At 37.7% G+C, this 25894-nt stretch overlaps 1 protein-coding gene across 1 annotated transcript; it reads left to right on the top strand.

Moving 5' to 3' along the window:
- Positions 1-1650: 1650 nt before the first annotated feature.
- On the top strand, positions 1651-25045 carry LOC134795535 (uncharacterized). The gene is made up of 8 exons (XM_063767423.1): positions 1651-2080; positions 3497-3599; positions 12986-13117; positions 20335-20563; positions 21969-22115; positions 23918-24075; positions 24299-24350; positions 24430-25045. Exons 1-8 carry the CDS (start codon positions 2006-2008, stop codon positions 24635-24637), a joined length of 1104 nt encoding a protein of 367 aa, XP_063623493.1. The 5' UTR covers positions 1651-2005; the 3' UTR covers positions 24638-25045.
- The last annotated feature ends 849 nt before the right edge of the window (positions 25046-25894 follow it).

Below are 25894 nucleotides of genomic sequence, written 5' to 3'. Positions count from 1 at the left end.
GCGAAAAAAAAGTAAAAATAGTGTGCTAGAACAGAAATGTGTTACTTTGATCCCTCCTAGCAGGGACGAAAAGTGCCACTTTGATCCCTCCTAGCAGGGAAGAAAAAGCCTTTTTCCGAATAGGTGATGTGAAAATGATATTTTCACCTCAGCAGCTCGAACAAGGGTACTTTGCTTCTTAAAAACAGTGAGCAAAATGCGATTTTGCTCACTGAGTCATTTTGTCTCACTCAGTGAGCAAAATGCGATTTTGCTCACTGAGTGAGACAAAATGACATTCAAGTGACCTTTATAGTCAAATGTCATTTCAACATGCGGGGTCTAATACAAGTTCGATATACTTGGGTTCTATTATCTCTGTCCCTCTAGGTATGTTCTCACTGCTTAGGGTGAAAAATTTTGTGTACTACACGAGATCAAAGTTATTTACATCTCGTGCGCTTTTGAATCCCTTACTACGCTCAAGATTCTAAAATTATAGAATCTTTCGCTTGCACGGGACTCAAAATAAGCACTCGAAGAAATGTCAAACTTTGATCTCTTGTTGTACAAATAACTATTGCTCCCCATTCCATAAATAACGATACTTTTGCCTAAATTGTTAATTGAGAGTACCTTCAAAAAATACTATAAAAATATATACTTAGTCATGTTTTTAAAAAAACACATGCATTTTACTTACTTCCTCGTAATCAAAAAGTAAAGTGTTTAACTTGGGTGAAAGGCATCATTTCATCCCTTGGTTAACAATCTACTATATATTTTTTATACTATGAAAGTAAGACTGTTTGCGATAACTTAAAAACGGGGTACCTAACTGATTATGTTCGCTATAGTTTTCATTGAATGTCTTTATTAAGCTCTATTTTCCCCCATGGTTAAAAAGTTAGAGGGGGGACACATATTTTTTTCTATTTTCAGAAAATGGAGTTTTTAAAATGTCGTAGCGCGTTTTTGGATCACAATACGTAGGGTGTTTCATTTTTCCGAATTTTCGATTTTCATCTGACTTTGCTCGAATTCTTGTTCTAACTGATAAAAAAATATTATACGTTAAAAAAAATTAAAATCGGTCAACATTTAGAGGTTGCACAACATCAACAAAGATTTTTCAAATAACCAACGACTCTACATCGGAGGGTAGAAAATGGTTTAAGCGGCTACCATCAAAGCGGAGAGTAGTGTGATACTGAACCTTCTACATATAAATAAATTTTAAAATTAGTAGTAAACTTGGATTTTGGTTACTCGATAAATGTTCTAATTAAGATTTTTCAGTTTTTCCACCTGTTTCCAAAGGAAAAGTGCTTTTATCGTGTTTTCGACGCAAAATTCAGTTTTCTCATTCGATTTCAGTATCAGTTCATTATATTTTGTCATTTTAGAACATAGTTCATTTTCACGCAATGTATGGGGTTCTCACTCTACCTTTTCAACTTGTGCAACCTCTAAACATTATTCGATTCTTTTGAAAATTGAAATAGATAGTTTTTAGTGTGGGGAGACTCCATTGGTGAGCAAAGTCAGGAAAAATATTACAACTTTTTTTTCTCCATACAAAAGTGAATCACCCTACAATACGGCTGCCATAAATTTAATTAGGGCTTTCTCGAGGGACTGTATCGATTCGAATCCTGAGTTTTCAACTTCGAGCTAAGGTTTGATCAGAAGTCACCAATCCGCTTAATAACAAAGGCATACTAAACAAATACGAGATCGATAGCTATAATTGCCAAATATATATCAAGTTTGAGTGGGCGGCCTACTCTCAACGCTGGAGACCGATCGTGAGTGAGGCAACGTTCGATGTTCATTGCGCGATGACACGCACTCTCCCCCAAGTAAGATTAGGCCGCATGAAACGTATGCGAAAATGCGCAAATGAGCGATGTAGAACGGGCTGTGGTATTTCAATAAACACGAGCAGAGTAGCTCTAAGAGGAGGGATGGAGCAAAGAGGCTGGATGCGTGCGCACCCCGAGATTCGAAGCGCGCGGCAGTCGACATGCGGCGAGCGCGGAGTGTGACGGGGCCCTTGCGGAGGGCCCACCCTGCCTCAGGGGCCACCTGGAACGTCCAGGTACACACAAAACCGTTTCATGTCTCAGTTATCATTTAAATCCACACCACCACCTGAAAACCTTCCCAAACAACTCCAATGCTGTCTAATGTCGCAAATGCAAACCTACTCACAGAAAATCCTTTGTTGTCAATTTAATTTTCTTAAGTGAGGTGTATATTCAGCGATTATAAGAATGTTTCTTCCGGAAATGTTTAAAAATCCGATTTGTGTGTTCCAATACACGACAAATTATCCACTTCCTGAGAATAAAATAGCTTTATACATATAAACTACTGATTAAACTAGGCTATTAGACTTACTTTAGTTATGGAATTTGCCTGAGTACTTATTAATTAAGGTACTTAGACACATTTGTACACGTGAGCGCAAATATTACAATCCGGGTATAACTACATGTCAATAATACTACTTTAAGTCTAAAATACATGCATAACACCGAAAACGAAAGAGCTTCTAGCTCATTATGTTCTTTGAGTAGGTCATCATTAAACCGACACTGACTCAACAGTTGTCCTAAACTTGTTGCGCACGCAGTTCTTGAATACGTTAAGATATCGTTGAGGATGAATGGGAATGCTGTCGTTTTGTGTTCGACTCATAAACAAGTACCTCCTGTGTACCTAAAGCCTATTTTCGTTACGTTAAAGGTACCTACGTTAAAAGTTAGACTTTTGTATTATTTGTAGCATTTATGATTGGCATGTTTTAAAAGTATTTAAAAGGAATCACTTCATTCCGATAATAGGTAATTTATTTTTTATAATTCGGTTACGTACCTAAGTAAAACAAATTTAATACAAAATTTCTTCCATAATTAGAGCCAAATAAAATGTTGGCGAAAGACTAAATTCACTTTTGACACTACACAATTTGTCACTATTTTTTTATGCAACATAATTTTTTTTATAACCCAATATTTGAGATGGAAAGAATGCCAATGTATCGCTTCATGATTTTTGTATTTATTTACGTCCAATTTCCATCGTTTTTTAGTTTTGCCCGGTCATAAAGTTATCAAAGTTCCTATAATAACCTCCTTTTCTTTAAGTCGGTTAAAAATCAAGTTTAAGGTGGTTCGCTTTCCATACAAAAAACAATTGCGTTATAATTACAATTACACACTATTACTACATAAATATGTGCGCATCTATCTACTTTCGAATGTTTATTTGCGCTAAATTGATTGAAAACGTTTTATTTTTTATCAATGCAATACCAAAATAACGTTTTTTGCGTGATTTCTGTATAAAACAAAGTTTTAATTACTATCAATTTAGCGCAAATAAACATTCGAAAGTAGATAGATGTGCACATATTTATGTAGTAATAGTGTGTAATTATTTAATATAACGCAATTGTTTTTTGTATGGAAAGCGAACCACCTTAACACCTTGCTTTGTAACTTTTTTCCAGGTGGTCCGCGGGAAAATGAGCTCGCAGTGTCTTTGGCACGCGTGCCGCGCGCTGTCCGCGGGGCTCCTGCTGATGCTGCTGGGCGCTGCCATGGCCGTCATAGGTGAGCAAGAGTCTACTCTTTTCAACCCTATTCCAGGACGCGCCAATATTACTCTTCGCACTCTTCCAATATTAATGAGACAGTGACAGTTGCGTTTCGTTCGCTACGAACCGTAAACGATTGGCATGTTGGCTACGCACCCATCACACCTATGTCACACAATTAGCGATGTCTCTCGTCTCAAGCTCTAAAAATAAACGACATGGAGGCCTAATGGTCGCGTTAACGAGGCACTTATTTAATGTGAAAAAAACCGGCCAAGTGCGAGGTCGTTTAATTCGGGCACCGAGGGTTCCGTACAAACATTTAATTATCAATATTATCATGTAATAAATAAACACGAAAGACTTTTGATCAAAAGTAAACTAAGCATAACTAATTTGCGCGACAAATCTTTATCATGTGAACCGAATTCACCAATTTTATTTTTATTTGAAAGATGATGTTTTTATTGTAAGTAATCTGAGTAATCTCATAGAAATTTCAAGTATGATAAACACTTGCAAAGGGGGTTAAATTGCAAACAAAATTTTGAAACGTTTTTTGATAATTAAAAAAAAATATCAAGATAGAGGTGTAACTTCGGAGATAAGGGTATTTTTTTTCATATTTTAATTCATAAATCGTTTTTAAAATTTAAAATAAAAAAATGGTTTTGGAATGTACAATTTCAGCTCTTACAAATTATACCGCACTTGTTCTAATAAGCATACTAAAAATTGCCCCCTCTTCATATTGGTCATTTTCCATAGCAAATAAAAATAAATTCAAAAATTACCCTTTCAATGTGTTTCGAGTTTGCGTTTTTCATGCCTATTCTCAAATCGAAAGCTTAAGTAGTTCTCAAGATATTTAGCAATGGACAAACGGACGGACAGACAGAGTCGCACCATAAGGGTTCCTTTTGTACCTTTTTGGTACGGAACCCTAATACCACTTTTTCTGAGTACCCTGTAAAAAAAATCTTAAAAACTCATAGGTATAATATGTTAAGCTGGCCACCAATACATACATGCTTTTACTTATAACTAAAGTAAAAATGAATTATTGGCGTCAGAGCATGCCCATACAACCATTTCCAGTCGCCGTTACGACGCGGTGTTGACACATCTTGTGTCGACACCGCCTGTTTCGGTCACAATTCCAGTCGCAGAGTCGTCGCCGTGTCGACACAGTTACCAGAAATGGGGAAGGGTCGACACATGACACAAAGTGACATAAAGTGTGGTCGCCGTGTGCACACATTGTTTCGGGTTTGCGACTACTTTATGCCAAAATCATTCGTTCATTCGTTCATTTTGTTCCTGTCAAATGGAAACTGTCAGATGGAAAAATACTTAAATAAAAATAAGTGACATTAATACGCCATCTCTAAAACGGATTACAAGACGTAATTATATATTGTTTGCATTTATATTACAATATGACTTAAATTATTATGGGGAATTAAACTGCTCGAGTGATTTGATAAACTAAGTGTAATATAATCAACGCGCCACCACATTGTTTTAGTTTAGCCGGAAATGAAATTGTTTACTTCTCAGTGCCTGTGTTCATAACTATATTATTTGAAGCATTTTTAGTACTTCGATGCGTATACTATACTTAAATAACAGAAATAACGCTTTACATACTACGAAACTTGTTAATTATGATGTATAAATATGGTTTAAGGCTGAGAAATATTGCAGTCACAAAGTAGTTGCAATGTTTCGACTTTGTGTCGACTCTGTGTTGACACATGACACGCGCTGTCAAAAGTAATAACAAAGTTACTGGTATGTTACTGGATTTGCAAAATGGCTCCTTGTGTTGATTTGTTTTCAGATATTCTCAAAGTGTAAAAATGCCGTGGTCAGAGATGGGCATTAATCGATTAACTGTTTATTCGACTAATTAAAGGAATAAAAAAAGTTAAATCTCAAATTTTAATCGCGATTAGTTTAGTCGACCTAACATAGATTGAAATTGAATTAATCTGAATATTAATCGAATAAATTAAATCTCGATTGAAAGTTGACAGGGGGCCATTTTTGTACGTAAAAATAATAGAAATGTCTTGCATGCAGATGGTAGCAAAACACATTGTCATAAAAGTCGAGATGGGTGTCGATATATAGGTTTTAGGGAGTGCCGATTTCGAAAATAATGACCATTTTGGAATCCGAAATGGCGGCCATGCACTGTGTCATAAAAGTCGTCATGGATGTCGTTTTATAGGTTTTAGGGGGCCCCGATTTAGAAAATGATGACCATTTTGAAATCCAAAATGGCGGCCATGCACTATGTCATAAAAGTCGTCATGGGTGTCGTTTTATAGGTTTTGGGGGGCGCAGATTTAGAAAATGATAACCATTTTGGATTCCAAAATGGCGGCCATGCACTATGTCATAAAAGTCGTCATGGGTGTCGTTTTATAGGTTTTAGGGGGCGCAGATTTCGAAAATGATGACCATTTTGGATTCCAAGATGGCGGCCATGCACTATGTCATAAAAGTCGTCATGTATGTCGTTTTATAGGTTTTAGGGGGCCCCGCTTTCGAAAATGATGACCATTTTGGAATCCAAAATGGCGGCCATGCACTATGTCATAAAAGTCGTCATGGGTGTCGTTTTATAGGTTTTGGGGGGCGCAGATTTCGAAAATGATAACATTTTCAATTTAAAAATGGCGGCAATGCACTATGTCATAAAAGTCGTCATGGATATCGTTTTATAGGTTTAAGGGGGGCGCAGATATCGAAAATGATGACTATTTTGGATTCCAAGATGGCGGCCATGCACTATGTCATAAAAGTCGTCATGGATGTCGTTTTATAGGTTTTAGGGGGCGCAGATTTCGAAAATGATAACATTTTCAATTTCAAAATGGCGACAATGCACTATGTCATAAAAGTCGTCATGGATATCGTTTTATAGGTTTTAGGGGGCGCAGATTTCGAAAATGATGACTATTTTGGATTCTACTTTTATGACAAAATACGTAGCCGCCATCTTGGATTATAAAATGATCATCGTTTTCGAATTCTGCACTCCCTAAAACCTATAAATCGACATCCATGACGACGCAAGTTATCTTTATTTTCAGATCTAACAAATTGCTACAGAATACAAAGGACAAAAAAGAAGCGAGGAGGTAATGAAACAAGCAAAAATACAGATGATTCCTCGACGCAATTGGGTGATTCTTAAATTGTGTCCAGATTTTTTTTGTCATAAAAGTTTTAGATTTTTTTCTGTGTTTTGTATCTGTATTTTTTATGTAATTCGACATTAAGAGACCATATACATCTCTTAGTAATTGTAATAAGTTAGATTGAATTGTTAGTTTTATTTTATAAAATTGTTGATGTTATTATTTTTGCTTGTATGTAAATTCAATGATGACGTGTAAAAGTGCCCTTGTGGCTTATTTGCTGAATAAATGTTGATGTTTGATGTTTTATTTTTCACATATTACTCTCACAAGTTCCGTGACATTTCGACCTTGTAATTTTTTAAGTAAATGTTTTTGTTTATCTATGAGGATCTCACTAGAATATTATAATCAAGGTATGTTTATATTTGATGAATGAAATAGTAACGCAAAAAAAAAATATTTGTGTCTTATATTCCTGCCGAAGACTTTTATTTTACCTTTTCCTTCTACACAAGTTTGGCCAAGTAATAAGAATTTAGGGCTCTCAATTTTATTTTGACTTCTACAACAGTAAAGCTACGAGGCCATGTTTGGTATCGTTTTCGTATAAATTGGCAGTACCAAATTTAGTTAAGGTATCACATTGACACCATTCCGAAGTAAAAACATATAAACTTATTAAAATACTTTCTTTTAAACTCCTCTTCACGCTTAAACTGCTGAACAGTTTTAATTTAAATTTGGTACACATATATTTTGAGTCCCGAGACAGGATATAATAAGTTATCTCAAAAATCATCCTTTAAAGGTGTGAAATGAGGTGTAGGGGGGAATTCAGAATTGACTTCTTGAAGTTAATACTGTTTAAGTTTAGGTTTGAAGTCATGTTTTTTCATCATTTTTAACTAAATCAAAGATGTAGACCATCCCAAATTTCATATAAATCGGTTCAGCGGTTATTGATTTCCCGTACAAATTTCCACGCCACTTTTCACACCTTCAAAAGATGATTTTGGTTATAAGATCTATCCTATGTCCTGTTCCGGGACGCAAACTATTTCTATACCAAATTTCAACGAAATCGGTTCAGCGGTTAAGCGTCAAGAAGAGTTTCAAAAAAACCGGCCAAGTGCGAGTCGGACTCGCGTATTAAGGGTTCCGTACATTAAGTCCGACTCGCGCTTGACTGCACATTTCTAATAGGTTTTCCTGTCATCTATAGGTAAAGAACTATTTTGTGTATTCAGACGGACATACATACAGACGCACGAGTGATCCTATAAGGGTTCCGTTTTTTCCTTTTGAGGTACGGAACCCTAAAAAGATTTATTTTTATTTTGTGGAATGGTGTCAATGTGATATCTTAAATGGATTCAGCACCCCAGATTTATACGAAAACGATACCAAACACGGCCTAGCACCTTCACTGATATAGATATATCAAGATAAAATTGAGAGCCCTAAATAAACTTTCAAGAGCGGATATCTCAAAAACTATTCAACATATCGAAAAAATTGACTGAATAAACTTGTAACAAATTAAATTAACTTTCATTTTGTATAAGTGGCCATGTCGCTGAGATGCATAGTTTCCGAGATATAATCGAAAAACGGGAAAATGGGACCTTCAAAGCCCCCTCTCTCCCCCCCGCTCAAGGGCTACGGCCGGGGACTTTTGATATGTTCACCTCCTAACTTGTCAAACCGAGTTACGGAGTCACAAATTGTGTTCCGAGCATTTCCCTCTACAACTTTTGGAGCATTCGTTGCCTGACCTAAGTAGCTTATTGAATTTCTTTAAAAACTTTTCTGTAAAAGGTTGACGGGTGTTGGGTGTTTATATGGTTTCGGTCGATTATTATCATTTGCATTGCCCATGATGACTTACTAGAATTACGAGCACACGAGACACTAATAGTAGTTTGACAAACCTTGGTTTTCAAGAGGTATTTTATATTGACATTTGCTGTCACAAATTTGCTGTCAGATTTAGTCGCAAACCGCACGCAAAGTGCACACAAATGTGTCGACACCTTGTTACGGAAAAGTGTAGACACGGCGACGACACTTTGTTTCGAAACAATTCTAGACACATTGTGTGGACTCTGTTACGACACATCTGACATTTAGTTACCACTTTGTGATTCTGCGACTGGAATGGTTATATGGGTGGGTTACCTATTTTTTTTTTTCTAATGACTAAAGCGCAATTAAACATGCAAAGAAAATGGATGATCTTCTTGCTGATTGGTGCATTCAGGCATTGGTTGTAGCTACATGTTCAAACCAATTTATGAAGAATATCAATTATCTTTACTTGATATTGTTTGTTTTTATATATAATGTAGTTGTATTCAATTTACAAGTAATAAGTATGCATTTCTAGTTGAGATAATTTTTCATAATAAACATTTAATTCTCCTGAACTATTTTAATTTTACTGTTTCAATATTTTTGTGTGTGTTAATCACTGAATGGAGACCAAATCCCTTTTTAACCACTTCATTTTATATTATAATTAAGCATGTTATTATAGTTAAGTGATGGACTCATAAATAAACCCGGCACATTCTAGATATTAACCAAACCGCGTTTACAAATTAGACAGACAACCGGAATTGTAACACTTCGGCGTTGTCCCACAAACAGTCACAAACGTGACGTGGGGGGTGTTTCCTGCCAGTGAGCGGGTTCCGGCGCTGACACTTCCGGCTTGCTGCTTCCGGCCGCCATGCTGATGGTGCACACATACGAGCGTTTTAATTAGTAATGTGTCGTGTGATATGAGTCATATGAGGCTAGAGTTATGTTTGGTTCATCTCGGCGCGCGGATGACGTTTTAATTACGGTTTGCATATCATGAAGTTATATTGTTTAAACTGGAGCGAGATGTCACTTTTTTTGCCATACTAATTTGAACCTTATCACCGAGACAGAATGTTGTTCGTACCAGACTAGAGAAAACGGTCCAAATGAGATAGAAAAACCCGAGCCCTGTGTCTCACTCGCACATGTTGCCAATATTAAAAAGATACCATTGTGGTAGAAATTATATCAATATACTACTGAAATTCATTACCTTTTTATACTATTTTAGTGCTATATTCCAATTACAGTTCTGATATCTTTTAAGTAATTTGTTAATTATTATGATGTTAATATTATTAACTGATTAAGCCAAGTATGTGCGCAACAAAAAAAAACAGTAAATTGAATATGGTAGAAATTGTAGTAACTTTGAATAATAATTGGTATCCCCAACTTGATGACGATTAGGGTGACCATGATGTCGGTACGATTTGGATCGGTCTTACAACATTGTTATTTCATACTTAATGTAAAAATAACTTTACCTAAATAGTATACTAATAAATAAATAAAGATATACTTATTTCGGCATGTTTAATTATTCGGTTCACGTAATGAAAGCTACATAATTGCCAAAAATTAAATCCGAAGTCCTTGGACATTACAGACTCATATTTATACATAATATTTAATTACTGGAACGTTAATTCTAACTATTTATATATATGTAATCGATTCTATATAGGTTGGGCCGACATTTCCGTCAGTATACAAAAGCGGCAAATTTGAAAATTTTGTTTCAATTACAGATCTACGATGACGCTTACGCTTAAAGAATAGCTAAAGTATGCAAAAGGGAAGTCATCACGTATATGAACACACCATGAGTATGATATTGATAGTGATAGGTGTTTTGTTAAATTATGAATTATGAAGAGCATAAATAGTGTAGAATGCCGGTTTACACAGTTAAATGTAAGTTTTTATTTCGTCGTGTGCTAATATTTTATCATTTTAGTCAATAATCAAGATAATTTCGTGTAAAAACATAAATTGTTACGCTACGCTAGGGCTTGACAAAATGACTAGTATCGATAACCAGTGGGCATAGTAATAATATAAATTTATTTGCGTTGCAAGTGTTGAAAGTAGGAATTAAATTCGCAACGAGTGGTGATAAATTAAAACACGACCGAAGGCAGCGTTTTTAATCGATACGATTTGCGAATTACCAAGTACAACTACAACGTTTTACCCGACCCTGGAAATCTGTCTCGCTCTCTCTTATAGCTGTCTTTGATAGAAATAAATAGAAATAGAAAATATTTATATGGCGTACAAAAACATACCTACATTACGGTAAGTACAACATAAAGTTAACAATACAGTAAACATACACCAAATAGGATGCCGCTCAGCATAATTAAGCAGTGTCTGTAAGACACTACGCTGGTTTTCACCCAATACGTACGATGGACGTACGGCGGACCACCTTCCTCACAATCAACCATGATCGCATTGATCGCGATCCAATACGCCCATCCCATCTGTAACAGCTTTTATAAAGACTAAAAGCTTTATAACGACTAAATTAAGTAAGGTTGTGTGAAGCGTTTTACAGAAGAGAAAAAAAAACTATATCCATCTCTTTTCTGGGGCAATTATACTAGCATAGGGAAAATACAGTATGATTCTCTCTGATTATGCACGAATGAGAAAAGATCCTGGCCAAACTATACATTCCATCTTATGCTAATATCCCACATTCGTATGACTTATGGTCACCCTAATTAGAAAGAGATGGAGGGCTCAGGTTTGACCTCTCATGTGGACACACTTTTTGGCCAGTGTACACTATCCAGTTTACTCTCTACGTCCGTGTTGCATATATGATTATTGTAGGTTAACATTACCACGTTAACTACACTGGTACCAAATCCAAATAATGTAACCTAAATTGTAGAATCTAATTTACCCACTGTATAGTGTAGTAAATAAAGGTAGTTGACCCCGCAGTAATTCCTCAGCCAGAAAAAACTTTACAGTATGATAAAGTATCAATAAATAAAAAGTATTGTATAAATTTCCAAAGAATAATAATAATAAAATTAAAGTAAATACCTAAAGTCTTAAATCGTTAATAACTTTTTACGGAAAAATGCTCCGTTCAAACTTTCTTCACCGGACATATTCATGTAACGTATTGCAACAATATATGAAATATCAAAAAAATAACCGAGCAGAAATCCCAGTATTAATAAAATATAATTTTTTGGCGTGTCTTGGACCGGAAAATTGCTCAGTCTAATTTTTTCACTGGAATGCCATTTTATTGCCGTTTTATACCTACAAAATGAAAATCTAAAAATTTTCCACTCTTAGTTTTTAATAGTTCTATAATACATACATTTGGGTACGCATTTTTTTTGGATTTTCTTACCTACTGCGCCAAATTATATTCTAAGATCATATAAGAAGAAAAAAATGACAGAGCAATTTTCCGATGAAAATGAGCGGCAAAAAAAGGAATTATCATAAAAAAATATTCTCATGTTTGACAAAACTTTTAGATTTTTTTCTAGTATCACATACTGATACAAATAACTTATTTTGTAAAATAATTTTGGACTGAGCAATTACTCGGTTCAATATATAATCAGATTTGTGTTTTTACCTAACTTAGGAGTGTTTTTTTTTTGGATATTTATATGTTAGTCTCGGCTCATGCTATACATAACCTAGCTAAATTTCATCGACTGAGAAATTAATGCATGGGTCTCCATACAACAACTTGCTTCATTTACTACACTAGTATGCGATGTCACATTTCACGCTTTCCGCACAAACTATTTCAGTAAGAAACACTAAAATAAAATAAAGTATTATTAAATTTTATAAATTATGTCTTATTTACTTTTTTAGATCAATGAAAATAATTATTCTATGTTTATAGATACAGAGTTCGATCGCTCGCAAATATTCGCAACACCACACAAGATACACTGCGAGTCGTCAAGGCCGTATCATAACAATATTATTTTAGCTTTAACTATTTATAAAATCTGAATGCTCCGGCTGCATTGTGCAAGAAGCGATTATGAACATTATTATATTCAATAACTAAACTTATAAACTATTATTAAAATTAAGTATATAAGTATAGTAAACTAAATAAATTAAAACTAATAAAATAAATAAATAAAATTTACCCACCTATCTTAGGTCCCCCAGATCTGTCCCCTGCGGAAGGGTGCCCATCAGGCTGGCTACATTCCCACGCTGAATAGCTATGCCTATTCTTTGGCCTAGGAATGAGCCAGCAGCCTTAGGGTCACCCGTGGTTTCAAAAAGTATTTTTTTAGGCCCTTAAAAAGATTCTGAGCGTCACGACTCCACAGCTCCATTATGAACATAATGAAATAGTTACATTTTGTTACAGGGTACTACGCTGACACATTGTCGGTAGACCAGGAGGTGCGCGGCAATGCCACCATCTCCGTCAAGGACGAGGCGAGGGGCTTCCATCTCAACAACCTGTCGTACGCCGGACCCATCGTCATGGGCTTCGGAGGTCAGTGTCATTTTACTGGGTTTTATGCTGAAATATCCCCACGGGAAATATTGAGTGTAAGTACCTACTCAAATCTAAAATAGAGGTAACATATAAGAAATTATAATATGTAATTTTAACGAAAACCTAATATATTTATTTTTTAATAGTTCATTAAGTTTATTTCATTGGAATTATATATGAGACCCGATCCCACATCTGGGAAACCCGCATCGCGTGACTTATTGGTAGTGAATCTAAGGCCGCTCGGCAAGTTATTTGCCTACTCTTGCGTTGGCGCTTAGGGTTGTCACTTTTATTTTTAGTTAAATATTTGCGTATTATGAGTAGCACTACGTTTCTATTTATTATAATATAATGAAATGTTCTATCAATTCATAAATGAAGTATAATTAAATAGTATTTTATACAATCGTGATATAGTAGAGCTTTTCAGTCGAGTACCGTGTTTAAGCTTCATTATATCACTATGTATACAATACTTTTTCTACGAGTCAACAAAAATAATACTTTAAACTTGTAGAATCATACAAACAACCCAAACCAAAAGTATACAGCTAACAGCGCGAGCAGCCGCGATACTTTCATACTGGTACGCGGCCCGGCCACCGCGCCCAGCGCGTTGGTCAACGACACCTTCTCGTAACTCATGAGGCCCTGGTACTTGATCCGCGCTAAATTCAATTTTTTAACCGACTTCAATTTCATAGAAGAAGGAGGTTCTGTATTCGGTTGTGGCTATTTTTTTTTTTTTCTATGTACGTTCACCGATTACTCCGACATCCGTAGTCCGATTTGAGTAATTATTTTTTTGTTTGAAAGAAGCTACCTCCGAGTTGGTCCCATTTTAATTTGGTTCTGTTCTGATGATGGGATCCATGAGGAATTGAGGGAACTCCTCAATTTTTAAAGGCACATGGATGGTGTTTTGGGCGTTTTCTTAAGCAACTCGAGCATTTTCTCCCGAAAACCACCAATTTGATGAAGTAGACCTGATGACGATGATTATTTTGGTGATATTGATGATGATTTCTTTAAATGTAAGTATGTTCAGCGATTACTCCGGCACCTGTGATCCGATTTGAGTAATTCTTTTTTTGTTTGGAAGAAGTTACCTCCAAGGTGTTTCCGTATTATTTTTGGTTCTGGTCTGATGATGGAATCCATGAGGAATTGAGGGAACTCCTCAATTTTTAAAGGCACGTGTTAAGTGGTTTCGGGGTTTTCTAAAGTAACTCGAGCATTTGCTTCCGAAAACCACCAATTTGATGTACTGCAACTGTAGCCTTACCACGAGTTTGACATTGACATACCTATTCGCTAACGTCTTATGCATCTAAATGTAACTTTTTATGCATCTCGCTCACACTAAGGTTAGTACGAGCGAGATGCATAGGAAGTAAGTTACAAACATGCTAGCGAATATATCAATGTCAAATTCGTGGTAAGCTGGTAAGGCTACTGATCGGGGATTAGGGTTAGGAGTTAAGGGGTCAGGGATTAAGCGGTCGGGGAATGGCGGTTGAAGGGTTGCTGGTTCAGGATCGAGGGGTTCCTGGATCAGGGGTTGATGTGCTGTGAGGTTGAGTGATCGGGGGGCTGAGGGATTGGGTCTGTGGCGGGGCGGAGGATGGATTTAGTGTAGTAGTGACAGGAATTATAATTTCCCAGACGGACTCGAGAAAATTCCTGATTACATATTTATTAAAGTAATAGGTACACGAATTTAGTGTTAAACATGATCTTGTTTTTCATTCATGCGTCGCGCTCTTAACAATGCGTTAAAACTAAAAATGGAAAAATAAAAACTTTTTACAAAAAAAGCAAACCGACTTCAAAAAGGATGAAATAAAATATTATCATTTTTGCAGTCTATGCGTTACCAACTGATATGTTTGAAGTCGGTGCCAAGCCAAGTAGTAACAATACCAGTCAAAAATAATCAGCTTTATGGCTATAAACACTTCCTGCCAAATCGTGTGGTAAATGTGTGGAACTCTCTACCAGAAACTGTTGTTAGTGCACCATCGGTCAACACTTTCAAAAATAGACTAGATACACATTTCAGAACTTTAAAAAGTGCAAAATAAAATACAAGTGCTTCGATTTACACGCATCAGTTCTAAGAGCTGCTAGTGTATCAAATAAAATAATAATAATAAAAAAATAATAAATCCCATTAGAACTGTACTAATAACTATTACAAATGTGTAAGTAATTCTGTCTGCCTCTTTGTCGCCTTTTCATGGCTAAACAACTGAACCGCTTTAGGTGAAATTTGGCAAGAAGGTAAATTTCTTGAATTGTTTTATATTTTGAAATGTAGTCCTCTGGATAAGGGACGGGAAATTACTCAGTCCCAATCTCACACTTGCGTGCTATAGACTGTTCGAGCATTAGTAAGAAATGCTCTTTAAAAAATACGACGGAAAAAAAATGCATTGGATTTCCACTAATGTGCCAACAAACATGGTACAGAATGCGCCAAGAAGGTTTGATCGTGTGTTCTGAGGTGTGTTCTTAGATACAATCGACGTCAAAGATATGTTTACACTTTTGCACCTTACTCCTTTGTAATAAGGCGAAAAGTGTAAACATATTTTTAACGGCGACTGTACCTACAGAAAGTACGTTCATTGTCGTCGTGTAAGGCAATCCAACGTAGGTACATCCTTATCGAATCGCACCAAAATCATGGTATGCTTCAAAATTTGGCTTGGCACCGACTTCAAACATATCAGTTGGTAACGCATAGACTGCAAAAATGATAATATTTTATTTCATCCTTTTTGAAGTCGGTTTGCTTTTTTTGTAAAAAGTTTTTTAGACAGTTGTTTTCTCGATTTTGGCCACCGTAGCCTATGGAGACTAACAAGCAACACTAAGTGGTTTTCGTAGTCTATGGATGTTGCTATATTAAGAGTGTCACATGCGCGTTTCTGACTTATGAACCAATTGTTTCTACTATACAACCTAAAATAAATAATTAATTTGAGCTATGGTTTTGTTTCGTCCTCTTGATCGCGGCGAGCTGTGATTGGCCAATTTCATTATAGTTGACTAAACTGTATCGAAATGAATATTATAGTTGAGTTGGGAGCCCATACATTAAAAATACCCAATTGCAGTTTGGTATAAGAAATCTTAATTCAAGAAAATTGCAGTTTGGTATAAGAAATCTTAATTCAAGAATTACAGTCGACGAGTAAAAAAGATACTATTGCCTCTGTTCGAAGTCATGATCAAAAAAATTAAGGCCTACCGATACCGTCAGAGTAGACAAATGCGAGCGGGCGGGCAGCGTACTCGAAGGCACGCGATCACAGTCGCGGGACGGCCCACACTGCCGCCACCGTATCACAGTATAAGAACAGTAGTGAATCTTCATAGAAATGTGCCGCTGCCGGCTTGAATGTGTGCGTGCGCGCCGGGCGCCGTGTACGCACGCGCTGCCACGCACACATTAGCATAATATACGGGGGAATACGGTGGCGGCAGTGTGGGCCGTACCGCGACTAGAGATGGGCGAAATGTGTCAGTAGAGGGAAAAGATTGATATATATCTTTTTACCACTGGGATATGTATCACTCTTTTATATCTTTATATCCGTGTGTATCAGTTGTCCCGCTCGTAACTGTATCGACACTTACTGACTTTACGTCATCTTATTTATGAGAGAGACAGAATTGTTATTATAACGTGGCGACATTTTCATTTTCATTTTGTATCATGATGGATATAGATTGGTACATTCACAAGGAAGCTTGATTTGGTTCGTATTGTCATGCGCAAGAATATATTTGCCTAATAAAATACCTTATTTCTTTTTGTTTACATTTTATTAAATGCAATGCAATTTAACTCATTAACCGAATTAATAACTCATCATTGCAATTTGCATTGCATCCTGCGCGAGCGAGAAATACTATACCTACTATCTACTTCTCGTTCCCGCGGAATAGCGAATGACGCGTCCGAATCCGCCTGAACTGGACGACCGCTGTCGCTCGTTCGTGTTACTTCGGTCGACGCGCGACCGAGTCATCGCTTTCGCTTTAGTAAATCGTTGCCGAGGGAGTGAGCGGTACGGATATACTGATACATTCAGATTCGTAAAGACAAGAAGAGTGATTCATGAAACGAGAAAGATATATATCTTTTTTATCTATCACTCCTGAGTTACCCATCTCTAACCGCGACTGTGATCGCGCGCATTCGAGTACGCTACCCGCCCGCTCGCATTTGTCTGCTCTGACGGTACGCCTTAATTTTTTTGATCATGACTATGAACAGAGGCAATAGTATAAGTAAGGTACTAGATTGAAAAGCTTGATTATATCACTATTGTATACAATACTTTTTCTACGAATCAACAAAAATAATACTTTAAAGTTTTAAACTAGTAGAATCATACAAACAAACCAAACCAAAAGTATACAGCTAAGATACGGGAGCAGCCGCGATACCTTCATAATACTGGTACGCGCCCCGGCCGCCGCGGCCCGGCGGGCTGGTCAACGACACCTTCTCGTAACTCATGAGGCCCTGGTACTTGCTCCGCGCTAAATTCAATTTTTAGACAGTTGTTTTCTCGATTTTGGCCACCGTAGCCTATGGAGACTAACAAGCAACACTAAGTGGTTTTCGTAGTCTATGGATGTTGCTATATTAAGGGTATCACATGCGCGTTTCTGATTTATGAACCAATTGTTTCTACTATACAACCTAAAATAAATAATTAATTTGAGCTATGGTTTTGTTTCGTCCTCTTCACCGCGGCGAGCTGTGATTGGTCATTTTCATTATAGTTGACTAAACTGTATCGAAATGAATATTATAGTTGAGTTGGGAGCCCGTACATTAAAAATACCCATTTGCAGTTTGGTATGAGAAATCTTAATTCAAAAATTACAGTCGTACAGTAGAAAAAAAATATAGTGTCTCAATAACGACTCCTCAAACCCGGACTTGTCATTCTTCATAATACCTACTTGCCCATGCTTCCCTAAAACCTTTTTACTATTAAAGTTATACGTAAGGATGAGAATTTACTTTAACCGCTAACAATAAAGCGTTCCGAACATGCAGAAACCGGAGGAATATTTTTCTGTATCGAATTTATATTTTTTTTAATAACTGCCATTTCCTAATGTTAATATATAAAAAGCGTTTTATTTATACTTCATTTATGAATTGATAGAACATTTCATTATATTATAATAAATAGAAACGTAGTGCTACTCATAATACGCAAATATATTTAACTAAAAATAAAAGTGACAACCCTAAGCGCCAACGCAAGAGTAGGCAAATAACTTGCCGAGCGGCCTTAGATTCACTACTGTTCTTAGTGTACTGTGACCGTATTCCCCCGTATATTATGCTAATGTGTGCGTGGCAGCGCGTGCGTACACGGCGCCCGGCGAGCACGCACACATTCAAGCCGGTAGCGGCACATTTCTATGAAGATTCACTACTGTTCTTGTACTGTGCTTATTGGTATCAAATAACTATCACAATGTGTCTAGGACCACTTAGCTCACCCGAGGATTACGAAAATTTAAATTAAATCAAATTAGTATCATATTTATATTTAGGAGCGCGCAGCAACACCCCCTAATGAAGAATTACCTAATGTTACTAACATATTTATAGTTTTAGTTAAGTTTAATTTTATTGTAAATGGATGTGTAGAACCAACTCCTGTTACAATCTGAGACTTTACACTTGAAGTTGTAGACGATTATATATACCTAGGACAGACTGTCCACTGTCCAGTTAGGTAGGTCCAACTTCGAGAAAGAGATTAATCGACGAATCCGACTCGGTTGGGCAGCGTTTGGGAAGCTACGGCACATCTTTTTGTCCAATATTCCGCAGTGTCTCAAGACGAAAGTCTTCGACCAGTGTGTGTTGCCAGTGATGACATATGGAACTGAAACGTGGCCGCTTACTGTGTGCCTCATAAGAAGGCTCAAAGTCACCCAAAGACCAATGGAGAGGGCTATGCTTGGAGTCTCTTTGCGTGATCGCATCAGAAATGAGGCCATCCGCAGCAGAACCAAAGTAACCGATATAGCCCTCCGAATCGCTAAACTTAAGTGGCAGTGGGCGGGGCACATTGCCCATAGAACCGATGGCAGTTGGGGCGGAAAGGTTCTCGAGTGGCGACCAGATACCGGAAGGCGCAACGTGGGTAGACCCCCCACAAGGTGGACTGACGACCTGGTAAAGGTCGCGGGAGTCCGCTGGATGCGGGTGGCGCAAGACCGGTCATTGTGGCACTCTTTGGGGGAGGCCTATGTCCAGCAGTGGACGTCCTCTGGCTGATATGATGATGTAAACGGAATGTATATGGAATTTTATTCTGAAATAAATTATTTGAATTTGAATTTATAGAATGTGAACACGCCAAATGTATGAATGTGTATGCGTCTTTACGTTGCCTAACCCTCATTATAACCGCAGCTTGACTACGAAGTGCTACGCCGCAGCGCGTAGCATACGAGTAAGTATATGTAAAGTAACGTAAAATTGGTAACGCAGAAGCTGAAGGCACACCTGCGTTCACTGAATTCGTAGAAGTAATAAAACAAAGCGTTACATTACTGGATGAAACACATGTATTGTGTATGAAAAAGTTAGTTCACTGATGTGTAAAGGTAAAATACAGTACATACCTATAAATACAAATATACATATTATATGACCTGTTTACGGAGTGTGAATCAGACAATGAAAACACTAGTAAAATCTAAGGTAAATTGTTTGCAAAGATGCTCGTCTATTGTCACGAATGCATGCTCGTACTGTGTTGTTATTTTTGTAACTAGGTCATCGTACGGTCGAGGTAGGGAGGATACGTACGTAGGTTTTGAGACCAAATAAAACTAACTCGTACTGATACAGGCCGATTCAGAAGAGCTGGCACGAATAGAATGAATGAGTGAATGAAATAAATTATCTACATATGTGTGTAAGTATCACGTTAACCAATAAAATGGTGGCTCGATCTGACTGTATAACGATACTAGTGTCTCTCATACAATAAATGTTTCGTTCATTCCATTCGTGCCAGCTTTCGTGAGTCAACCTCATAGATCATCCTGAACATTGGGGAATGAAATCAATATCAAATCAAGATTAGTTTTAAAATTCGAAGGCCTCTCCAATTTTGTAGTAAACAATGCAACTTACCTACTGACATTGTTGGCAGGCTTCATAGTAGTGGCAGCGTGCGTGATGACGTTTGAAGCGCGCGACAGCGCGGCAAAAGTGACGCCGGCGCGGCCGCAGGCGCTGCCGCGGCCCGTGCCGCGCCGAGGCCCGTGCGCGCCCGCGCGGCTCGACCAGCTCGGCGTCTACCGCCTGCCGCACGTTCTGCCGCTGCCGCACTCGTTGCCGCTCGCGCCGGTCTTCAGGCATCGCCCGCCGCATTCCACTAGGTACATACATTCGAGCGTTGATCATACATGCCGGGGTACTCATTACTTCTATAGAACAAGTTTATTCTACTGGTTTGAATTAAAGTTACCTACCTAAAGTTTTTCAGTTCTATAGAATAAAATGGGAATTACCTATCAAATTAAAGTATTCGCTTCTTTCTCAACGGCTGTATGAACTGCGTAGAACATACATACTCAAATTACAAAAACACGCAAGAGATTCCATAAAAAAGTAAAGCAACAAACTACGCAATTTTTACATATCGCTACAAAGCAAATTTGCTACAGTCCTTAATCATGAACAAACCCAAATTTTAGTTGCTTATCCGTATAGAAGCCAGCAGTATGCTCATGCCTGTCCAACGATCTCTATGTATTCCACTATTTTCGTAATAGGTATTATTGAAATCTTTTTAACTGGCTACATAAATTAGATAATTTTAAAACTTAAGCGGGACTTAATCGTTTGCACGTTTGTTTATTAGTTGTGCACCCGATTAAATCCCGTATAAGTTTTGAATTGATGGCTTGGCTCTTCGAGCAACACCGGCTTCCGACACATCGGAAGGGAGGGGCCCAAGCGATATCTCACCGTACAAATCTTTCTGCCATTTTTCGCGGGGGGAAAGGTGCACAGTCGCACTTCTCACACACTTACATACAAAATCCAATCTGTAATGACGACACAAATACATAGAAAATGACACACGTCAAAGACAAATCTTGCAAACCTCGATCTCTTTTTGTGTACGGACGAGTGACAAGTGTCACAACACGCACACTAACACATTTTCGTTGAAGTATGTTATTGTATTCTGAGAGATGAGAAGTCGGATTTGTCGCTCGACCGATCCGCAATTTGTACTGAGCGAGCAAAATCGATAAATCTAACAATTACATGAGACTAAAATATAATAATTGTGTTTGAATGTAATTAAACGTATGATATGTAAAAAAAATATTACATGTGAAATGTAACACTTTCTTTTTGTAAATTTGATGACCCGACCTCTTTTTATAACAAAAAACCGAGCAAACAGGCATTTTTGTGCAGCAGTGTTCACGCGCGCGTCTGGACTCGGTCTAGTGAAAAATCCAAGTGCAGCTAGTTTTATTACCCGCGCTAGATTAGATTGACGCGCTAATCTTGTACCTCGGCAGAGGGGAAATAGTGCGAATGCCGCCTCCCTTCCGTGTTGCTCGAAGGCTTGGCTAGATTTAGCTAAGCTACTTAGTAGGTATCTAAATGTTTTGAGATTCAAGAAAGTACATCCTCTGAGCTTAGAGACATTTTAGGGGATGATAATTCATTGCTGGTAATACATACAGATCTTTGTTCCTTTCCTGCTCCGTATCACGTAGAGCATAAAACCCGTCATAGTAGGGTAGAGTGTATGTGGCACAGAACCGCTGAGAAAAAGGGCCGGGCCCGGTTTGGGTCGGCGCCGGACTTGCGCGGCGGCGGCGCGCGCGCCGTGCCCATCTCAGCCTTGCGCCGTCCCCTGCGCCGCTACGCGCTGTCCGTCGACGAGCCGCCACACTCCGCCGTCAGGTAACCTCCCTTTCCATTTAAGTCTATGCCACACGATTGTGTCCACACCGTGGTGACTTGTAAAAGTCGTCTGAGTTAAAAGTTCAGATAAACGGTTTCACATATCGTGTCCTTGTCCTTACTCCGATATCAAAGTTGTTACTACTACCGCCATCTTCGAAATTAAATGTACCTTAATCGCTCTTGCATATTCGAGCGACAGACAGACAGATAACGTTTTTCGACTTTTCGATGTTGGCGGTAGGCCCTCTGTTTCACAATCCTATAGCACAAGCTAAGTATCCGAGCCTTTGATACAATGATACTTATCACTTACTGGCATTTTATTGTGTTGTAATAATGCATGTAATTTGCATGGACTTCTCCTACCCTCCACTTCACTTCATTAAACAGGGTTTTGTGAAATTTAAGCAACTCACACACTGACACCGCGATATGCCAAAGCCATGGTATAATAATATACTCCGCCTGGTACTCCATTCCCGTCTTTTCTAGGTCACCTAACTGACACGGGCTGACGTACATCATGCGACAGCGCTATATGATAATATGCGATAGCGCTATATATAGCGGCCATGTTGTTGTGACGTAGGCCCGTGTCACTCTGGGAATGGAAGACCATGTTTTATTAGACTATGTGCCAAAGCCACCCCAAACCCGACACATTTAATAACAAGTAGGTACCTAGTTATAATAGGCATGATGACAAACATTGAAGTCCCTTTTTAATATTGTTGCCGGTACACTTGTATTGGTTCCGAAAAACACAATATTTCAGCTACTCATAAGTTTTAACATAATTAATATTGGATTAATATAATTAATTGCATTTTTTATTAGTGTCATGGCGTCCGTATGTGACGTCACGGGTTTATAAATATTGCAGTGATGTAGGAAAGAAATATGAAAGGAAACCAAGATCACCGTGTCAGGATGTGAATCGCCATAAACGCAAAAGTTTCCATGTGTTTTGTTGCTAATAGCTTTCATTAGAATTAAATGCCACCTAAGTATGCAAAACTCATGTTGTGCTAGGCAACTTTGTAGGTATTCAGAGCTTTCAAATAAAAATAATATTACTAAAATAATACAATATATACTTTCGAATAATAAATGTCTAGAAAATACATAGGGACAGCATGTGATTGTGAGTGTTAATAATACAAAAGCAAAGCGCATGTAAATATTATGTACCTACCTAAATATAATTCTACACGTGAATTTCTAAAAAAGTTTGTGAACTTAGGGTGTAATGGTGGTCCCACACTAGCCGTTACATAACGTCGTATAACATCGTGTAACAGGGACAACATGATACTTACGGCTTTTCTTCAAACAAAAACGTCACTTTTTACATTGACACATCTAATTCATATCGTTTCTAGATCTATTAATTGACGTATCTTAAAGTTCGAATCAGGCAGTTAGTAGGTATTGACAGTATTTTATTATGTGGTCCTTGCAACATAATGTATAACATTTTATAACAGCCAGTAGGTATGGGACCACCATAAATAGTTATTAATCACTTTAATCAGTGACTGATTGTAAGTTCCTGTTTTGTATAGAGGTAATGATAATAATTATGAATTAATCAAGCTTATTTCACAATTTTTAGAGATTTTTCTAATGAAAAAGAAAGTGTTGTATGTATAGTAGTAGAAAGAGTGACAATGCAAGACGTTAATAATAATCTGATGTAGATGCGAAAATAATACAAATTATCAAAAATATTAAAATTAGTTCGTGTTCTGTAGGTACTTGTAGCACCTAATGTTTGTTATGTGATCCCCATTACCTAGTGCGAGCGCAGCGGAGTCAGAGTGCGGGTCGCAGTCGTCGCTGGCGCTGGATCTGCACGCAAGCGGCGCGTGCGCCGGCGTGACGCTGCGCGTGCGCGACAACACGCGCCGCCGCCCGCTCGCGCGCCAGCAGCGCTTGCGGGACGACGCCGGCCACAGTGAGTCTACAAATTTCCCCTATGGATTCATACAAGTGTAATGCAGTATCGGCCAAGAACACCAGGTTCTCTGTCATTGCTGTTGAGAGATTAATAAATTAATGAAACAATTTTTTCAGTGCAAAACAGTATTAATTAGCGATTGTTAAATACTAGGGAAGTTGATAAGGCGCCGAAAATGTTGTTGAGTAGTCAGAAAAATTGCATTTCAATTTTGTTACAGCTCCCGCAGAAAGTGCTCTAAACGTCAACGTAATAGATGATCCACTAACGAAGTAAGATCTTTTTAGTAACACTGGTTAAATTATTTGATTAAGTATCCGAAAACCATTAATTTGTTAAGATTTCTTTCAGAATGAATGAATCGGAGGAAATTAGCAAACCCGACGATACGCGCCTGTTAGTGGAAGTGGAGACCCGGGCGAGTAGCGCGCCGCTGCCGACGCAGCCGTCGCCGCCGCCGTCGCCGCGGCTCGTGGTGACGCCGTGCCCGCTGTCGCCCTCCGTCGAGGACACGCGCATCACCATCGAGCCCGAGGCCGAGCCCCCGCCCGACCAATGAGATCTAACACCGTCTCGGAGCTCCGAGACTGTCGACACCTCCGACATTTCCGCGCCCAGCGAACCTTGTTGATATTTTCTTAAGAGTTATACAATGATTTAAGTTTTATTGTACTTACATCATTTACACGGTTTTCGATGTGCCCCCGAGAAGTGAAGGCAGATTTTCTATAATATAGAAGTGTGTTTGTGACTGTTTACGACTGTTGAATCATGAATGTTGGCTGCAGCGGCAGGATCGCCGCGCTGGTGCGTCGCCGCTGCGCTGCCTACGTACCTAGTAATGTGTGTTAGTTTTAGAAACCTACAGTAGAAACCCTTACTTCGGCTGTTTTACGACATTAAGACTACTTGGTAATTATATTAAAAATAGTAACACGACCCTGATGTGAAATAGTTTAACTTTGATATTAGAACGATTATCACCAATGACACCTACTTCATGCTGTTCATACCTGTAAACATTTTTTTTTTACTTTCGAGTCAAGTTTATTTGCAAGATTAGTATCAACAAATAGAGGACTTTAGTGTGGCTATTTAATTAATTAATTAATTGTTTTAATTTTTACTAAGATAAAGTATTATTAAATAATTGTATTTATTATAAAAGACTGATAAGCGAATTTCATAAATATCAAAGGCATCAAAGCTAGTAAAAATGATAATAACAGCATAAACAAAATAATAATATTAAACTAATTCACAATAAAACGAAATAATTGAATATAATGAAATATTCGCGAGGTCAAGGTATAATATAGATTTCTTTTTTAAGTTTTCAGGGTCCCACTGGGCCAACTGCTTTAATTTTGCTGAAACAAACTTATTAAAATGTGATAATACGATTGTTAATCGTAGATAGGAGTGGATATTGTAGTAACTTGATTTGGAGTTTTATATAAATATTTATTATAATATTTACACGTAGAATGTGGTCAATTTATCTTACACGAAGAGGCGTATAAGTAAATGAGACCTTGTTTATTGGCTGACACAGTAGTAATCTAGGATAATGTTTTTAGCATGGCTGTAATCGTCAGCGATATCTTTCGTCGGATCTATCGTTTATTCAGCACGAAAGCAACATGACTAAGTATAATGTTATTTACGTACTTAATTAACCCCGCTCTAATCCTGTCAAGGGTTATTATTTCAGAGTTTTTCTTTTGTGTTTATTTTTATTACAACCACTCATGTCGAATTAACTTACTTTAGGTATATTTAGTAGTTGTCGACCCTTTAAAAACCTGTACACTCC

This window comes from Cydia splendana, chromosome 12 (genome assembly GCF_910591565.1).
Source record: "Cydia splendana chromosome 12, ilCydSple1.2, whole genome shotgun sequence".
NCBI lineage: Eukaryota > Metazoa > Arthropoda > Insecta > Lepidoptera > Tortricidae > Cydia > Cydia splendana.
This window is presented reverse-complemented; position numbering and strand designations above follow the sequence as displayed.

Bases quoted from the DNA above. Each gene is read 5' to 3' on its own strand.
- LOC134795535 (XM_063767423.1), top strand. From the start codon at position 2,006: ATGCGGCGAGCGCGGAGTGTGACGGGGCCCTTGCGGAGGGCCCACCCT. The intron at 2,081-3,496 runs GTACACACAAAA...ACTTTTTTCCAG, and splicing joins GGGCCACCTGGAACGTCCAG to GTGGTCCGCGGGAAAATGAG. The intron at 22,116-23,917 runs GTAACCTCCCTT...CCCATTACCTAG, and splicing joins CCGCCACACTCCGCCGTCAG to TGCGAGCGCAGCGGAGTCAG.